The sequence below is a fragment of the Prionailurus bengalensis genome, chromosome C2 (genome assembly GCF_016509475.1).
Source record: "Prionailurus bengalensis isolate Pbe53 chromosome C2, Fcat_Pben_1.1_paternal_pri, whole genome shotgun sequence".
Classification (NCBI taxonomy): Eukaryota; Metazoa; Chordata; class Mammalia; order Carnivora; family Felidae; genus Prionailurus; species Prionailurus bengalensis.
The window spans coordinates 874830-893955 of record NC_057350.1 but is presented as its reverse complement, the minus strand read 5'-3'; the positions used below and the strand labels follow the sequence as shown (position 1 = coordinate 893955).

Below are 19126 nucleotides of genomic sequence, written 5' to 3'. Positions count from 1 at the left end.
CTGGCCTTCTCTTCTCATTGCACCCACCTGCATGCTGCTGTACTTGCTACTAATATTAATATTACGCAATAATATTAATACCGTTCTCTCAATGTTCCCGACCTCTGTCGTATCCATATGACCTTGAATAACCTTTAACCTCTTAGCACTAATTCTACTTGTGTGGAGGACTTGGCCTGATGTCAAATTGTTCTGGTTGTTGCTGCGCTCTGGGGCTTTCCTCTGCACACAGGGCCTTAGGCGGTGGCCGCAAGGCTGCTCTGCGGTGGCACCTGCCCCATCGGGTGCCCTGCAGCCACCTGAGAAGTTAGGTGACGTGCTATCAGACAGGTGCTCCAAGAGATGCTGGGAAGGATGTTTGAACGTCCGGTAAAGCCACACTGTCCCCTGTGGGGCCCGAGTTGAAACAGCAGCCCCTACACCCTGAGTACAAAAGCCAACAGACGTGGCCTTGGTTTTCTTTCTAGAGCTGAAGCCCCTTCCTCCGCCATCGGGGCCTGCTCAGACGTCCCTGCGTGTGTTCCAGTCTGAGTGTGGTATCCGAGCGGAGAACGGGGCCATCCAAAGATGCACTGTCAGTGGCCCAGGGGCTGAGGGGCCAGTGTGCAGCAGGAACAGGGCAGCAGCTGTGACCCAAGGTCGTCTCTCCACAGCGATCCGGACGCTCGGGCAAGGAGGCCCTCACTAGTTGATCCAGAAGGGAGGGTTGGGGCAGGAAGGCGGGGGGACCGGGCCAGGGGAAGAAGGTGGAGGTGCGCTCAGCCTCCGTGCTGCTTTCTGCAGCGGCAGCCAACCTGGAGCTGGTTTTGGGAAGCCGTTTTCTTCTCTAAACCATTTCGAGACCTGCCGAGCTTTGCGGCCTCTCCCAGAAAGCGTTTTCCTGCATGTTCTCTGGGACCCGGGACTCACGTGGGAGGCGCTGCCGGGTTGATGGGTGCTCGAGTCTTCTGCCAACCCCTACACGGTCCAGCTGGGCGCGCAGGACGTGGTCAGTGAGATGTGCAGGCAGATCACTCCCGTGCCCCGCCTGCCCGCTGGAGCCCACAGACCCCTCGGGGCCATGGCCACCTCCATCTCCCCTTTGAGGATACGTGTCAAAGCCTGGCCTCCGCTAGTGACCTCCACACCCCGTTCCGTGTTATCGGGGATGCTCTTCATTCTCCTGTGAGTTGCTTAGAGATCCCAGGAGTGGGGGAGGTGGTGAAGGTGTGAACCTACTCAGCCTTCTCGAAAGAACCACCGGCAGCTTTAAAAGTTAAACGTCTTTTACCCCAAGGAGGTTGCCAGCAGTGCCCACGAAAATGACAGAGCGCTGGAGGTCGGTCCGTAGGGGCCCCCGCGGCAGGCAGGGGCAGGCCCCGTGGCTCAGAGGCCTTTCCGGTTCCAGGCGGGTGACGCCATGTCCCTCATCGTCTCAGCCGACGGCCGACTGTGACAGGGGGTGCAGATGTTAGAGCCTGGGAGAAGGGGCGGCCCATCCCCAGCGCAGGAGTGCGCACGGAGCGTAGGCACACGACGGGGTGGGCTCCACCGCCCCTCTCAGAGGGCCCCGAGTGGGGTGGTGGCAAATCAGAACAGAGGCCAAGTGGGTCACAGGCCTAATTCCTTGGGTGGCACGATCTTCATTTAACGGGGGGCCGCTGGTCTTGCTCCTCTAGAAGTGCAGGTGCGTGTGCAAGAGCAGACTGGGAACCCCGGCTCGTGGGCTTTTCTCAAACTCAGGAGCTCAGGAAACACAGTGGTCTAGCCCCTCACGAAGGGCGGTCGACCCCAGAGAACAGCTCTGAGGCCTGAGATTTCCTGCAGCCCTAGGCATGGCCTCTGAGCTCACGGAGAAGAGTTTCTGGCCTCAGGTTCCCACGGTCGTGGGCGCACACCTGTCTCAGGCTGAGGAACCTCCGTTTGGCTGATTGATTTTTGTATCAACTCGTCGTTATGTCCCTCCATGTGATTTTCTCACTATCTCTTGAAAGCGGGTAGTTTCGCAGGCATTTTTGTCAGATTGTTTAAGCTGACTTATAACTCAGGGTTGCGTAATTGCTTCATTGCCTTTGGTACGTCTCATGAGCTGGCGCTCTGTGCGGGACCCTCCCCTGTGTAGACCGGACAGGGTGGGGGACGCACGGCTGCCAGGACTCTGTAGCGAGAGCTCTGAGAAGTGCGCTTTGCGCGCTGGTGACACTGAACGCCAGACGATCGTGTTGATGCTCCATCCGAAACAAAAATAAACCAGCCGCCTGGGGACATGGGTGATGGTGGCCAGGAAAGGGAACTTTTAACTAAGCTTAGTATTCAGTAGGGACTTTAAAGGCCTCATTTCTTAGAACCCAAATACAATAGTGATGGGAAATCCTACTTTATTTTAAAATGTAACTGAGTGCACAGGTTGAATGTTTGACCCACGGTGGCTGACACACACACCTTTTAACAGCCTGGCAACTTATCTGAATCAGGCCCAGACTGTAAGGAAACCTGTGTCTTAGAGCTGAGTGTTTCTTCATCTAGAACTAAACTGTACGTACTTCTTACATGCCCTGCTTCGCCCTCCCTGGAGAATCGCCAGGACCCACCTTGCCAGTTTTGCGGTGGCACCTGCCACTCGCTTGTTTTGCCCGAATCCCCCCGGACTCGCCCAGGAGAGGCACCGGGGCACCGGGTATGGGAGGATGTCCCCGGCCCCAGGCTCACCTCCAGAGCTCTGGGGGCGGCTCCCCTCACCTCCACAGAGCCTCCGCGGGGCCACGCGGCTTCAGACGCGGGGGGTGGGGGGCAGCAGGGACTCAGACGTGGGAGCCACCCAGTCCTCCCGCCCACCCGGTAACCTGTGTCTCTTCACTTCCGCGGTGTGATCAGCCAGCGGCAGGCCGACCCCTGCGTGTGACTCCTCTCTGCTGGTCTTCAGACTTTCCGAGTGACTCCCTCACGTGACATGCCCCTCGTTCGAGGGGCCAAAAGCAAGCAGAAAGTAAGCCAGGCGTTCCAAGTGACAACAAAGGGTTCGCCACCTCTGCCTGCTCGCCCGCACCTGGCTCCGACTGCAGGGCGGCTCTCAGGACGGCCACCCAGTCTCAAGCACGAGGAAGTGGTCGTTTGGAAAGCTCGTCGCCAGAATAAAGAGCCATGGCTTCCAGCAGCGGCGCCCAGTAACCGGGGGTCACAGGAAGCGTGTTCTTTAGGAGACAGTGACACGGAGTCATAACAGAGGGAGGAGGCATCAGCGGGAGGGTGCACGTCAGGTCCTGCTGTCCACTCACAATTTGTTGTGGGTGCGGGGACTCCCCCGGTGACCGCCGTGCGGTGGCACCTCGTACTGGGCACAGTGGAGACCGGCCAGCACTCCGACGCCAGCCAGCTTCTGGGCCTCACGTCCGTCCTGCTCCTCCCAGGACCCTGCAGCTCAGGCTGGTGGGGAGGTGCCCGCGCCCCACCCGCTGCCAGGGCACCTCCTATCCCTGCCCCTAGGCCGGCTTGCCGGAGATCTTCTCTGCCTCCCTGCCCCCTCAGAGGCCGAATCTGCATTTCCATCACACAGGGTGATGACGATTCTATGAGATGAGCACCGAGAATTTGTCAGAATTAACAAAAGAAACCAGTCCTCACGTTCGGGAATCCCAACAAATCCCAAACAACGTAAATAAAAAGAAATCCATCTCGGATCTGTCAGAGTAAAATTGCATGACATCAAGACCAAAAGTAAATCTCCAAAGTAGTCAGAACAGGAATGTCACAGAGAGCGAGAGAGGAAGGAGGGGACGTCTCATCAGCAACTCTGGAGGCCAGAAGGTGGTGGTGTGATAAGAAAAAGTAATTGTCAACCCAAGTTTCTATCTTAAGAGGATCTTCCAAGGACCTAAATCCAAGCATTTTCAGACAAATAGCTGTGACCAACAGGCTTGTGACGGATGCCTTCCGGAGAAGGACAGAGATTGTGGAGGCGAGGCCAGAGATGTAGGAACCGGGCTTGTTTCGTTAACATAAGCACAGGCCAGTGAAATACCAATGATTTTAAACTACACAAAAATGTATACATTTGGGCAAAGGAAAGCGAAAATTGTCTGTAAAGTCAACATCACAGTTGTCTAATTTGTGGGATTAACAAAACAGAACAAGTAGACAAAAACAGACCTACGATTCAGATGGACCCCGGGGGAATGAGAACTTTCTGTAGCTTACCGTGTCATCCCAGAAGAGGCAAAGAATTTAGACTTTAAACGTATGTATTAAAATGTGAAAGTGACCACTGACAGAAAAGAGTTTAATTCTGTAACCTCTGTAAAGGTATAGAGGGAGAATGCATGGCAGAAATTAACCAGTACAAAAGGAGAAAAGGAAGAAAGACAGGAAAGAAGCCTGAGAAGATCAGGGCAATTACAAGTGCAAAATAAAACGGCAGAAATTAGTCTATACGTACGTGTAATTGTGATCAAAGTAAAAGTGTTCCAGTTAAAAAATAAGGTTCTCGGACTTAAAAAGCAAAACAGAACAAAAAACAAACAAATCGACAAGCTAAAAAACAGGAAAAAACCCCAAAAACATAGCGTTTTCTTCCCCTGGAGACACACCTAAAGAATAAGGACCCAGAAATATTGAAAGAAGAGAAAAAGCTATTCTAGGAAAATACTGACTGAAAGAAACTTGTATGTCAACATTAATGTCAGGGGCAGAGGGGGAGGGAGTCAAGGCAAATGCTATATTTAGTCACTTAGACGTTGATAAAGAAGTCAACTTTAGTTGATACTTAGTCACTTACATGTTCACCAGAAGATATAAATTCATAATTTGTACACACCTTAACCATATCTTCAAATACATGTAAAGAAAAAATCAACAAACCATAAAGGGAATTTGACAGACATTGTAGGTAGAGCCTTCACCTAACTCTCTTTCAATAAAGAATACAGAAGGTATTGATGGTGCAGTCGGTGAGCCTGGTGAGACATAGATTGAACTCTATACAATCCTAAACAGCCATGGAAGTCATGGAAACTTAATAAGACTTGATCACATATTATGCCATTTAAAAAAAACCCCACCATCTATAAAAAATTGGAATCCTGTAGGCTCTATTCTCTTACCACAAAGCAATTAAGTTGAAATCAATAATTAAAAGATGACTTTTGAAAAAAAACCTTGTATTTACTGAAAGTTAAAGAAGACCAAAAGGCCAAAATAAATGGAGAAGCATACCAAGTTCACGGGTAGGAACGTGAAGTATCTTTAAATGTCAATTCTCGGGGCACCTGGGTGGCTCAGTCAGTTGAGTGTCTGACTCTTGATCTCAGCTCAGGTCTTGATCTCGGGGTCGGGAGTTCAAGACCCTCACTGCAGCTTCATGCTGGGCATGAGGCCTACTTTAAAAAAAAATTTTTTTTAATAAAATAAAATGTCAATTTTTCCCAAATCGAGGTACAAATGCAGTACAATTCCAATCAGAATCCTGACAGGGACTTAAGATGCTGTTTTAAAATTTGTGTTCAAGAGCAAAGACCAAGAAACATCAAGATATTAATGAAGAGACTGTATGCTAGGGAGAGCAGTCCCGGAAGATACGGAGACTTGCTGTAAGGCCGAATGACTGGAGACAGAGTGGTTTGGGCACAGGGACAGACACTGGACCAGCAGGCTATATCAGGACAGTGGGTCATCCACATGGGAAAAATAATTTAAACACTACTTATGTGTCAAGAACGTCAACACAAGAGAGGAAAATAGCACCTTTAGAAGAAAATATAGGAGAATGCCTTTCTTTTTCAGGTCAGGAAAAGCGGTCTTAAGCAAAACATAAAGCAAACCGTGAAGAAAATATTAATGAGTTTCACTACATTAAAATTTTAAAATTCTGTTTCCCTAAAGACACCAAAGGGGAGTGGGGGAAATGATCTTTTCAGCATAACAGCTGAAATAGGATTAGTACCTGAAATACAAAAGGAGTTTTTGTGAATCAGCAAAAATCAACCCAGTAGGAAAATGAGCAAAAGACGCACACATTTCACAGGAGGAAACGTGACCACTGCCTAGGCCCCCATGGCGGGCTGTTCGAGAAGTGACGTAGCTGCATGGTGCATTCGACTCGAGATAACTCACTGAGTTGTGGTCTCATGGATACGTAGGATTTCAGCCTTTGTCTGCATTTAGTATTTGTCTGTTTCTCTGTCCCAACCAGTATCCATTGGAAAAGGCAAGGGACAGAGAGCTGTCCATTTCACGACACCCTGGCCCCCCTCCCCCTCCTTTTCCTCCTCCCCTCTTCCCTCCCAGCCCCGTGGAGGCCCTTGTGAATACTGAAAGTGATTATTTTTTGATGGCAGAAATACTTCAAAAAGCAGGAATCCCCCTAGCCCTCTTCCTGCTCTTGCCTTAGGAAGTGTAGAAGTTGTATTCCGAGGAGATGAAGTGCTTGACTGATTAAAGGCAGAGCCAAGACCAGAGGGAGGCCAGCTGGCATCTGCCATCCGTCCACCTCTCTGCCCACCCGCTCCCTGTACCAGTGTTTATCCAGGCACTGCCGTGTGCCCGTCCAGCCTCCCCGGGACATCACTTTACATTCATGTGCGTGGGCGGAGGGGACTCATCTGTTGGTGTGGCCATTTCTCCATAAAAAGCAGCCCGTGCGTGGCAGCCAGAGACATTAGGGCTGGGACATCTGAAGCCCCTGGGGGCGGCCGTTCTCCGGCATCGGCGTGGCTGGCCTCGGGGAGTATTCATCTGGTCGTGCCCGGGCTGTGCCCAGAACACGGGCGGCCGGGCTCTGGAGCACACCCGCCTGGTGCACCCCATCTGCCTCCCTGCCGGGGGGGGGGGGGCGTGGAGAGACCAGAGGAGCAGCCAGGGTGACGGAGCTGTGGACGGGTGGGTAGGGAAGCCACAGTCGTTGGGGATGGCACTTCCCCCATCCTGCACATCGGGACCCGCCGAGCCCACTCCGCAGAGCTGGGCGGTGCTGGGGCTAACCCAGGCTGGTTCCGCCTCCAGGGCCCCGCTCTCCACTGCCGTCCTGACCGGCACACAGCTGTGTGCTCTCGGGGGCTCGGGACAGATAGGAGAGGGCCCTGCTGTGGGCGGAGCACAGAGCAGCCCGGCCAGGGCTCCCCAAGCCCAGCAGGTGCCAGCAGACCTCGTGGCACCAGGGCCGCCCCTGGGCCAAGGGCTGAAGCCCCCAGGGGTCCGGTCACACGGCAGGCCGCTCTCCTAGGTGAGCACCGCATCTGCATCGAAATCCGAGCGGTGGTCAGAGCGCACTGTGCGCCGTGTCCCCACGTGCACGGCCTGTGCTCCAGCTTCCCGCTTGCCTTCTCCGGAAGTGGTTCCCTCCTCCATCCTGGGAACTCGTAGTTAACTGCCTGGTGGAGAAAACTTAGCCCTGTTTCCAACTCTCCCTTGAGGTGGGTTCACACCCCTGTCGGGTGTCCTCAGTGGCCCATGCTTGCTGCGCACAGGGCCCGCGGCCCCGCGGCTCCCGGTCCCATCGGCTAGAGGCAGATTCATGGGACCGGTCTGCGGTCCGGCCCCTGGGCGGCGCCTCAGCCACGGATGGACGATGTCACCCCCTCCTCAGCCTGCAGGTACTTGCTGTCTTTCTTACTCGTCCCTGAAAGAGGAGGCTTCGCTAGGCTACTTGCAACGTGTTCTGCAGGCACCTTCCCCGCAGGGTCGTCCTGCCTGTGCCTCAGGCACAGCCGGTGCAGGCCATGCATCACCTCTCGTCCCTTGTGACTCCGGCGGTGTCCCGTGACGGTATTTCCGGGGTGTGTTCTTCCAACACCTTCCTCGGGGGGCTTCGGTGCAGAGCTGCTCAGGTCACGTCAGGCTCAGCGATGTCAGGGCTTGGGCAGGGGGGCGGGGCAGCGGGGCGGGGTCGGCCCCCAGTCCCAGGGACAACGTTGACCCGCACCACCTCATCAGGGACTCTTGGAGCTGAATCTGAGCCCAGGTCACCACATCCCCTGACCTATTTCTCAGGACCCCTGGGCATGATACCTGCACCCAGAGCGGCCCCACTGAGTGAGGTGTGGCCAGTGCTCCCTGGGCGGGCCCACCCCGAGCGCCACAGGTCAGGGAGCACCCCAGAAGACAGGCAGAAAGCTGCATTTCGAGGCACTCCCCCTTTCCAGAAAGGGAAGGAGAACAGAAACTCTGATGGCAAGGTCACAGGAGCCGGCCGGGAAAGATGGGCCGGGTGTGGCCACCTCCGCTGCAGGAGCCTGCCTCACATCCCGGGGGCTCACACGGCGAGGGGTCCACCTGAAAGGGACGACCAGGAGGCCACGGGTCGGTCACGGCTGGGCCCCCAGCTGTAGCTGGGGTCCACGCGGTCCGTCATCCTGTGGGGGCCGGAAGAGCCTGGACCGCACGGCCCCGCGCACGGCGAGCCCCCGTGCCCGCCACTGCGGCCACGGGGCATGGCAGATGGGGCAGGGGCTCTCCAGGGCGGGCCGTCAGGGACACCGTGACCCTCCCCACAGTGGGAAGGGGCCCGTGGTGTTTGTCTTAGCTGCCGGCGACCCTCTCCTCTATCACCGTGAGGCCCGTCTGTGAAGGCTCTTGAGTGTCTCGGGTGTTTGCGCCTCGGGCACCACTGCTGCCTCCCCGACACACTTGTGTGGCACTGAGGACGCCGGCTCCTCCCCGAGGGCCCCCTCATGCTGGCCTCCGGGGGCTCCGGGAAGGGCCCGTCCTCGCCTCCAGAATGGAGTCCAGGGCCGGCCCGAAGCGGGGCCGGGACACGTTCGCGTGGGCCCTGCTGTCCAGGGGAGGCTGGGAGCTGAGCGCGTTGCCCAGAGTGTGCGGTGCAGGCCCTGAGCCTGAGCAGGCCCGAGGACATCCTGCTGGACGTCCGGCGCTTGGCTGTGGGCTGGGGGTCGCCGCCCGCCAGGCCTGTGTGAGCTGCCAGGGAGTCGAGGAGAGGAAAGGAATCGGGTGCGCCGCCCAGAGGCCCATTGGTTTTCCCAGGCCAAGTCCTTGAGTTCTGCGTCTGCCATGTGTCCGCATGGCCCCTCTCTATCTATTTGTACAACGTTCTGTTACTGCCTTTTTAATTTGGTGTGACTTGTGCTCGATGACAATAATCTTCTTAGCTCTCGTGTCCCTCCTACCCCAGCAGTTGACCAAGCTCCACCAGCTGGCCATGCAGCAAACCCCCTTTCCTCCCCTCGGACAGACCAACCCCGCTTTCCCCGGTACGTACCCAGCTGCCCTTTCTGACCTCCTCTCTTCTCACCTGGGGACTCTCTTTCTGAACGGTCTTATTCAGGGCGGTGAGCAGAGCAGGTACAGTTGTAGTTGTGGATGCCAAGGGCGCAGTGTAGACACGTAGCAGTGTGCACGTTGCAGAGGGCCGGGCGGGGAGGTGTGCGTGTGTCTCCTGTGGTAGGGTAGTCACCTCACGGCTGGCCTTCTTGGGAAGAGATGTCCCGTCTGCCCCCTCGGGTCCATGCCTGCTCTCCACTGCACACAGGCGTCCTGGAGGTCCCTCCTGCTGGACGCACCACCCACTTGGCCAGCCCTGAAGTCTGTTCTCCAGGAGCAAGAGCTCAGACGAGCAGACGGATGCCCTTCTGCAGGAGGCCGGTGCACATCCCAGGAGTGACACCTGCCCGGGACGGCACCCGGCCCTGCCCCGGGGAAAACTGAGATGAGCCAGCCCCTGGCCCGGGGCGCGGTCACCATCGGCACCCTACTTGGCACAGGGGCGGGGGTGGGCCTTAGCCCGCACTGTCTGGCCAGCTGGGCGTGCGTTCCTCCCGGATGACGGCAGGGCATCGCCTCGGTGGCCGAGTGGGTGACAACACACGGACATGCTGGTCTGCCGTGCATGTGCCAGTCAGATTTTGAGCTTCCCTAGTTGAAGTGACCTTGCTTATCTCCTTGAGGGCAAAACATTAAATCTGTTTCTTCTTTGCTCTCCAGGAGAAAAGCTGCCTTTACACTCCTCCGAAGAAGCTCAAAATCTGATGGGCCAGTCGTCAGGTAAAACAAAAGCACACTAAACGGAGAGAGAGCAGGCCCAGAAGGCCGTGCGTCCGCCCCTGCTCGGGCTCCGGGTCACTGACCTGGCGGGAGGAGGGGCGAGGAGGCCCGATCGCGTCTGCCACGGGGACTGCGAGCGCCTCAGCGAGGGGCCAGTGCCGTCAGGGGACAGAGCCCGAGCGGCCGGCGCCAGGCCTGCACGTGCAGTTCACAGCTTCCGTGTCCGCCAAGTGGGTCAGTCCCGAGTCTCTGATGGCCACTGAAGGCCCCACACGTGGGGAGCCACCGTCTGCGTTGCCACATATTCTCTGGGTGGCACGGCACGTGGGTGCCCGCCGGAAAGAATTTACCATGACGTGTGCTTTCCGGGGACGCGTTTTGTAGGAGACACGGCCCGCCGTCAGGGAGCAGAGGCCCCCGGGCCCGATCTGTCTGCACCCGTTGTGGCTGCGTGAAGATGCGCCTAGGCTGTGGCAGGGCAGACACGGGTCTGCGGGTCCCAGTACCCAGGGCGGGTGGGGAGCGAAGCCACTTGAGAGCTTGCGGCGGGCGGAGCGGTCTCCCCGTGAGGCGCCACCCGCTCCCCCGTCCCGCTCAGGGTCGGGGCAGAAGAGCAAGTGTCCAGCTGAAAGGGAATGCAGGAGGGCAGCGCTCCCGGCGCGAGCCTGCTGTCACCCCGTCCGTGTGTTCTGGGCCCCAGAGCCTAGCTGTGCGCCTGGGGCTCTGGGGGCGTCTCCGGGCGAGACGCCGGCTCTGATGATCAGAGCGCCCCACGTGGGTTCCATCGCGGTGCAGCCTTTAACTCAGTTCATGCAGAATTTAGCGAATGGGAGTTAGAGACAAACTTTTACAGGATGTAGATACCGACCCTTACTGAGTTGCACATCTAGGTGGTAACGCACGTGTGCCTGCGAGCCCTCTGCCGTTTATACGGGGTTTCGTACCGCTGCCCGGCGACCGCCTTCCGGAGACGGCCGGGACCCACGGCCCCCATCCCGCCGGCCACCCACCTCCCCTGTCACGGCTCCCCCAGCACCGCCTCCGGGCCCCAAGGACACGGGGCACATGTGCACACGACCTCTTTAAGGGGTCCTTGTGATGACCTCCCACCCGAGGCCCCGTGGGACCCACAGGGAGAGCGTGCACACACACGTGTCCCACCATGGCAGCCGGTGGAGTAGGATGTGTGGTGACAAGGGGCGACGTCACCGCTGCTCCCAAAGCCGGCTCGGGCTCACGTGGCGAAGCTTGACTCATCCAAGCACGTGGAATGTCAGCATATCGTGAGAGAGGATCCCTGCTGGGGCACGGGGTCCTGAGGCCCAAGAGCAGATGTATCTCCAAATCACCAGCTTAATTTCAGTACCTTCTTAAAGAGAAGTCTAATACTTTCCTCCCCCGGATCAAAATATACCAAGGTGAACCGATGGGACTCTTGTCGTTACGTCCGTCCCAGATGAGGCTGTTCAGGAGTTCCTGTAAGGATGCAGACAGGACTGAGGAAATCTCTTAAATGACGTTTTGGGTGTCACTATTTATGGAATGTGTATAGACGCTTGAACAACCAAGTGATTGTACTGGAAGCGCCTTTGTGAAAAGAACGCGATAAAGAACAGAAACTTGATTTGGCAAAAGGAGACAACAATTTGGGATGAATTAGTTCATTCAGGACATGCCAACCGACCTCCCCCCCCTTCCCCACCCAGGCAAGACGGGCCCCGGTAGGGTCTCTCATGGCAGAGACTGAGGACCGCGGTGCATCTGGTGATGGGGACACGAGTGCCATAGGAGATGCAGGAAGAGGGGAGGAGGCCGTGGTGGGGGCAGGACCCCGCCGGCTGGTCTGGGACGGTCTTGAAGGCATCTGACCCGTGTGTCCTTAGGACCCTCTGGGCCCGTGGAGAGTAGACCAAGGGGCAGGGACAGAGGCGGGAGCCAGGAGCGGGGAGACAAGAGGTCTGGGGCTCTGGAATATTCTGACGGTACCAGCCGGGCTGCGACGGTTGGCTGCGTGTACAGACTCCGGAGTCTGGGCTGCGCTCGGACGCGCGTGGGGCCTGCCGGGAGGAAGGGGGGGTGTCCGCTGTGGACTTGGTGCTTGTGATGCCTCCAGACAAGGAGACAAGTGCTGAGGGCAGGGAGCCTGCCCAGCACGGGCTCTGTTGACACTGTTTCCAGAGCAAAAGCAGATCCTGTCCTGTGAGTCGTCTGAGAAGTGGTCTTTGATGTGGCAGGCCCTGAGCTGACACTGGCAAAGCTAAAACTTGGGGGCCTGGCAACCAACTAGGCCTGTGTCTGCACTTAGAACACCGATGTCGGCTCACCGCTGCATCACGGGGCTGTCTGGGCCGCAGAGCAGTTCGGGGCAGAAAGCAGTTAGGGGCAGCTGGACCAGGGATGCATAGGGGGCTGAGAGCCCAGACACACACACACACACACACACACACACAACCAGGGGTGCAGAGGGGGCCAAGAGCCCCCCCACACACACACACAACCAAGGGTGCAGAGGGGCCAAGAGCCCAAACACACACACACACACACACACACACACACACACACACGACCAAGGGTGCAGAGGGGGCCAAGAGCCCAGACACACACACACACACACACACACACACACACACACGACCAGGGGTGCCGAGGGGCCCGAGAGCCCACATACACACACACACACACACACACACACACACGACCAGGGGTGCAGAGGGGGCCGAGAGCCCAGGGACACACACACACACACACACACACACACACACACACACATGCAAAGAGCCGCTCAGCACGGGTCCCCCAGCAGTCTGTGAAGGGCATCCCGAGCCATCACGCACAGGAGTAAAACCACGAGGTGCCCATGCTCAGGCGTTCTTTTCCTTGTTTTGAGAGAAGCCGGGGCTCCAGCGGTTTGTTGCAGTTTGGGACTGAGCTCACTCACAGAGCCTGGGCCCATGTGGGCCGTGTGGGCGGGTGCTGGGCTTGACATGAGCCACCTGCTACCAGGCTAACCGTGTCCCCTTGGTGTGCCCAGGTCTGGACGTCAGCCCCCCGGCCAGTACTCACGAGCTCACCATTCCCAACGATGTGAGTATGCCTGAACCCTCGCCCGACCCCACCCTGCCCGGGACCACTCCCCACCTTCCCATGGCTAGGTGCAATGTCCACAGACGGCATGTGATGTCACACCCCTGAGATTCTAGACAGGAAAGGGGGGTGGGGTTTTATTCAGGATTCAGATGCCAGAGCTGGCCACAGGCCCAAGACCCCCGAGTCTCCCATCTAAAGAGCCTGCTTCAGGGTTGGCCCTTAAGGAGCAGGTGGTCCAGGAATGCTCTGGAGTGGACCTGCCCCGTGCACCCCGGGCCTCAGGGGGTCTGGGGTTCCCGCAAGCAGGGTGCCCCGGGTGTATCTGGATGCCTGTATTTGGTGCCCACTGCCTGTTCCCGCCCAGGGCTCAGCTGAGCCACATGCTCAGCCCTACCCACTTTGTCCTCTGAACCCTTGGATTATCCTAAAGATGCAGACTCTGATCCCAAACCAAGACACCGGGGTAGGTGTGGGCCACGTGTCCCACGTGTCCTGGAGGGACAGCTGTCCATGCCCGCACAGGAGGCTGCTGTGTGGGCGACGTGGCCTTCCCAGCTCACCTGTCACTTGGCCTCTTCAACCCTAGAACCGAGGCCTTTCCTGAGGGTCCTTCACTGCTTTGCCCCTTGAACCAGCTGGGCAGGAAGTCCCGCCTCTTCCTTAAGAGAAGCACGGAGTCGTGGCTTCAGGGGGATGGTCCCTCGTGCGTGTGGACAGAGATGAGCAGTAGGGCAGGAGAGGAGTGAGGCCTAGGGCCAGAGGAAGGGACCGCCCCCCACCCCCAGGAAACCCCCCCTCGCCGGGGCCCTGGTGGCCAGCCGCAGGCCCAGAGCCTTCATGGGTGACGTGCTCCTGCGTCCTCCAAGGGAGAGTGTTTCTGCTCCCGGGGCTCCCTGCTTCGTCCTCCCGCGTGACGATCCTTGTGCAGCCCCCAGTCTTCACCCACGTGGTAGCTGTAGGGACCACTCTCTGCCGTGGGGCTTCTCCTCCCAGCCGCTGCTGAAACCATTGCGCTAACGACAGGCGCCTTCCTCTGGTCCGGGCCTTCCTTCTAAGCAGAGATGAGCCCAGGGGGCAAACGGGACAGGATGAGGCTCTCTGGGAGAGCGGGGTGCATCCTGGGCACACACGTGCCACCTTGCCCACAGCGCCGTGCTGCCAGCCTCCTCCGGGGGAGGGTGTCTTCTTGGATCCGCGTGCTCTGAGGGGGCTCATCCTGGGAGGAGACCTTGTGACAGCTCTGCTGGGGACTTTCTCGTGCCCCCCGCCCCGCCCCCCCCCCGGGGGAGGCACCTGTGCCCAGAGCCCATGTCCAGATGCACGCCTGCCATACCGCACTTCTCCGTCCCTGGTCAAAGGTGGACTGCAAAGGGAGGTCCTGCCCACACCTACGTGTCGCCACAGCCTCTGGATGGCAGGCACGTGCAGTGACCTAAGTCACACATAGGTTCCACAGTCTGGCCGCCTGCCGGCGAGGCCACAGGGACCCAGTTGGGGTCAGGGCCGGCAGCCGTGTGTGGGGCTGCCTGTGGTGGTGGTCCTGCACTCCCCTGGCCTTGGTATCATTGGCCTTGGGCTGGTGTCACTTTAGGCGCTCACTGCCTGTTTCAGAACTCACTTGGCCCACGGCTGTCGCCGTGCATGCGGTTACCCTACACTTGGGCCCTGTCCCCGGTCCCCACCCACATCACCCAGAGACCTAAGGTTCAGACAGCGGTTCCTCTGGGCTTCAGCTTTGGATGCAGTTAGGAGGGACCGTGTTACTTGAAAGCGTCTCTGTCACCTTCCTTCGGGTTCCTCTTGGGGCTCACGGTGAGAGCAGAGGGCTGGGCGTGGGCTGGGTGCCCGCAGGGTCAGGAGACCCAGAGAGGCCAGGTGCGGGGCCCCTAAGCTGCTCCCGCCAGATTAGGGAGGCCTCTTACTTGCCGCATCCCTTTTCTAGCTGCTGAGGACACAGCCACCAGCCACGAGAGCCGTGTACTCAGCCCCGTGTCCCTGTCGGTAGCGCTCGTGCTCAGTGTTGTCTGGAAGGGGGACGTGTTCCACCTGAGTGAGGAGTGAGGGGTGGCTTCGGGGCCGAGCCCCCAGCCCGGCAGAGGGGAGCTCAGGGCCCCTCAGGTGTGAGGCCCCCGGGAAGAATCAAGGGCTGGGCGTCAGGACGTTTTCAGCAAGAAAATAGGAGGAGGAAGATATTTGAGAGGACGCGGGTCTTCATGCCAGACAGAGGAGATCATTTCCTCAAATAGGCTTTACTGGAGGAGAAAACGAGCCGGTTCTGCAGGAGGCTCTTAGCTCAGCTGGGGCTACTTGCACTGAAGGGGGAAGGTTCTAGAAGGGAGATTGGGCTGCTAGTGGCCAAAGTGTGAGGATGGGAGGGGAGGAAGCCCAGGGGCCCTCCTGAGCACTGGCATCTTCTGGGGACTGGCCCCACATGCTCCCTCCATCAGGGGCCGGTGCTGCCCCCATGCCAGCTCACATGCCCAGCCGTCACCTGCCTGCCCCACTGGGGAGCCGCTCTCAAGATTCCTCTGCGGCCGGGGAAGGACAAGTCAAAGATCCAGAAGGGTGACCCTGGAAGTCACTCTCACAGACCTCGAGGGGTGGGGCCTGGTGTGCAGTGGGCGGGGCCTGGGTGGGGGCAAGGCCTCGGGAGATGGGGGCAGGAGGTAGAGGAAGCCGGGCAGCTCTCGAGCAGATGCGTCTCTCTGGACGTCTGGAGAGACTGATGGTGCAGTGAGACAGCCGACCTAACCCCAGAAAGGAGAGCAGAACTGAGATGCTGCAGGTCACCTTAGGGACGAGAGCGAGTCGGGATGCACCTGTGTCCCCACGAGTTGCGGTCACTGCCTAGGTGCTGAGGTGTGTCGTGTGTAAATGGGCTTCCTCCCCGCCCACCGTCTCACACCGTCTCCAGCCCCTCCGTTGGACGGCTCTGAGGCTGGAACAGAAGACTTCCCCACAGGGCTGCCCCGGGCCCGCCCCGGCCCGTGTGTGCTCTCAGAGCTGCCCTCGGCAGCCCCTGGCTAAGGGCAGCGCCCCATTCTGCCCTTGGTAAACACCAAGAGGTGCCAGCTGCCCCCCTGTGGAGGCCTCTCTGGGGCCCTACTGCCCCCACACTGCAGGGTGGGCCCCCACAGAGAGTTGGTTTAGACCCCAGGCTGCCGTCCGGCCCCATGCGTGGCTGCCTCTGTGTCCCAAGGGGCCCCGGCTCTGGTCCTTCTGACTGCTTGATTCATGATGACTGACTACTCCTTCAGATGGCCCAGAGTGCCCAGAGGTCACTGCATCCCACCTAAACGGGTCACACGGTGGGAAGGAAAGGGAACATCCGATGCGTCCTCAGACTTTCACCCAGGCTCATCAAGAGATAGGTTTTAGGCAGCAACAAGCTTTAAACTGGCTTCAAACACTTCTCCAGCCGAGGACGTGGCCAAGAGGGCCCTGGTGCTGGCACCTGCGTGCTCCCCTGTGCCCAGGCCCTGAAGGACACCAGGGCAGGTGACATAGCAGGTGCCTCTCAGCCTGCGGACCTGTCAGGACTGTGGCAGCAGGGGCACCAGGCAGGGCCCGGCCGTCGGCAGCCTGGAGTTCGTGGAGTGGGGTGCAGACCAAGGTTAGGCTGTCCAGGGGCCTCCCCAGGGCCCTGCGCACACTCAGCTGGGGTGGGGTCCCTTCTCTAAGGAAGTCCTCTGTCCTTTTTTCTAGCTAATAGGCTGCATAATTGGACGCCAAGGGACCAAAATCAATGAAATTCGACAGATGTCTGGAGCTCAGATCAAAATCGCCAATGCCACAGAAGGGTCATCGGAGCGCCAGATCACCATCACAGGGACCCCAGCCAACATCAGCCTTGCCCAGTACCTCATCAACGCCAGGTGAGTGTTCACAAGGCCCTGCCCAACGTGTTGCTGGCAGACAGGGTGCTCAGGGGGACTGGAGGGCCCTGGTGGGAGCCCGGACCCCTGTCCCCTCTGGGGGCTTCTCTCTCCTGGCCGGGGGTGGGGGTGGGCGTGATGGAGACAGTCACCACACCGACTCGGGCCCCCACACCCCCTCTGCACGTTCACACCTGACCGTTCACCATGGAGCATCTCCAGTGCAGGGCTAGGTCGTTACAGGCCGGAGCGTTTCCGGGAAGGCCAGGGGTCAGCCACACACTTGGGTTGATTCGGTTATGTGGTTTCAGAGATCACGGTACCGGGCCATTCTGCTCCCACGCGCCCCTTCCCCGCCACCCAGACCCCGCTGAGCAGCGGATCCAGGGACTGTGTGAGGGTCAGAGGTTAGGCCGTGGGGCAGGTGAGGTCCTGGGGCTGGGATGCTCACCTCAGCTGCCCTGCCCAGGCGCATGTCGGGGAGCACGTGACCACACCCGGGGAGGCAGGACCCTCCTCTTTAACTCGGAACGTCTGGGCTCTCAGAAGGCGGTCTCCACTCCGCGGTGCCCCTCCTGCAGCGGCTGCGTACAGATGGCTGTGGTGGCCTGTGCTTGTCCATGGGGTTATTGTCACTCCGCTGATGTGGTGACAGGGAAGGCAGACCCCGCCGACCCGGTCGCCGGTGAGTCCTCCTCCCTCTGCTCTGCTTTGGTCTCCAGTCATGGCCACACATCTGTCACAGCCAAGAGGGTATAAGAGCAAGGGCTATAAGAACACACAGGGCTGAGCGCCTGGATGGCTCCGTGGGCCGAGGGTCTGACTCGTGATTTCAGCTCAGGTCACGATCTCACGGTGCGTGGGTTCGAGTGGGTTTGAGCCCCGCGTCGGGCTCTGTGCTAACAGCGCAGAACCTGCTTGGGATTCCCTCTCTCCCACTCCTTCTCTCCCTCCCCTGCTCCCTTTTTCTCTCCCAAGATAAATAAACTTAAAAAAAACAAAAACACACGAGGTGAGCCTTTCGCTTCTGGAGCCGTTTTATGAGAACGTTGTGACCTGTCTCCTCTGTGCTTCTGTGTCTTCCAGGCTGACGTCTGAGGTCACTGGGATGGGCGCACTCTAATCCTGCCCTTCGGCCTCCGCTCCGTGAACCTGACCTCCACCCGGCTCGCACACTCTGTACAGACCGCCCACCTGCCCTGCGTCGCAAATATAAATAGAGGTTTTCTTTACTAACGAAAGTTATATGCCGTAGACATACACGCCAACAGAGCAAATCTATATTCTCTCTGTGTCAGCTCCAGGCTCTGTCCCCGATACCTCTCTGGGAATTAATTTATGCTCGTCTGTTCATGCATTGGCATGCAGTGTTAATTATTTTAAATGCTTTGGGGGCATTCCCATCTGTGACATTTTAGAAATACTGTCCCTTAGTGTCAGTGTACCTGTTAAAGAATTGGTTTGACATTCCGACAGCACTTCCCACAAGCCGTCTCTCCCAGAACCGTGGTTGCTTTGAGCGGGTTCGCTCCCGCCCAGCTGTCCCCCCACCCCATGCTGACTCTGCTCCCCGAAGCCTGTGCTCGCTCCCACGTGCCCACCGGGCCTGCGCTGGGGGCAGGGGCGCGCTCCCTCTGTTGGCGGGGAAGGAGAACGGAGGACAGGGTCCTAACCCACTGTGCAGGTGAGGCCGTGGGTGCTGGAATCTTGACCTCACTGAGTCGTTGCGTCACGTGCTGGGGACGCACGCGTGGGCCCCCAGGCGTCTTCCCGGGGTGGCTGGCCAGGAAGCGCCTCTGCACCATGGCAGAGTTCAATAAATGTTGTGCGCTGCCCCCCACTGGCTCTGGCTCCTGTCTGTGCCCTCCACCCGACCCCGCCCCTGTGCGCACGCGCAGCCCCCCCTCCGCCTCCCCCCCACCCGTGGCCGGCCTGCTGGCTACAGAAGCTGGTTCCTTCTCACATGGATTAGAATCTCATTCCCTCCCCAACTCTTCTTAAATATCTGGCTTGCAAGGTCGTTCTAGTGTTGCTTGTGCCAAACTTCCTAAAATGACAATAATGAAAACACCATTTCTAATTAGTAGAACTCACCTCTCCCACCACCACCACTGTGGGCTGGGGAGGCCGGGCCACGCACGGTGACAGCAGCCACCCCCCGGCCAGAGAGTGTGGCTCTCTGCCCCGCCTGCAGAGCA

General features: G+C 58.5%; 1 protein-coding gene across 18 annotated transcripts in view; it reads left to right on the top strand.

The window, feature by feature from the left end:
* Positions 1-18768, top strand: part of PCBP3 (poly(rC) binding protein 3) — a 275831-nt gene extending 257063 nt beyond the window's left edge. For 9 of the 18 annotated variants that reach the window (XM_043593403.1, XM_043593402.1, XM_043593390.1 and 6 more), the window contains 5 exons: positions 9098-9176; positions 9907-9966; positions 12998-13050; positions 16759-16928; positions 18015-18768. In XM_043593403.1, coding sequence (XP_043449338.1) covers positions 9098-9176; positions 9907-9966; positions 12998-13050; positions 16759-16928; positions 18015-18051 — 399 coding nt within the window. In that variant the 3' untranslated portion in view covers positions 18052-18768. Of the gene's footprint in view, positions 1-9097; positions 9177-9454; positions 9874-9906; positions 9967-12997; positions 13051-16758; positions 16929-18014 lie in introns of those variants that run through there. The other 9 variants (XM_043593405.1, XM_043593392.1, XM_043593397.1 and 6 more) reach the window with 5 other exon arrangements.
* The last annotated feature ends 358 nt before the right edge of the window (positions 18769-19126 follow it).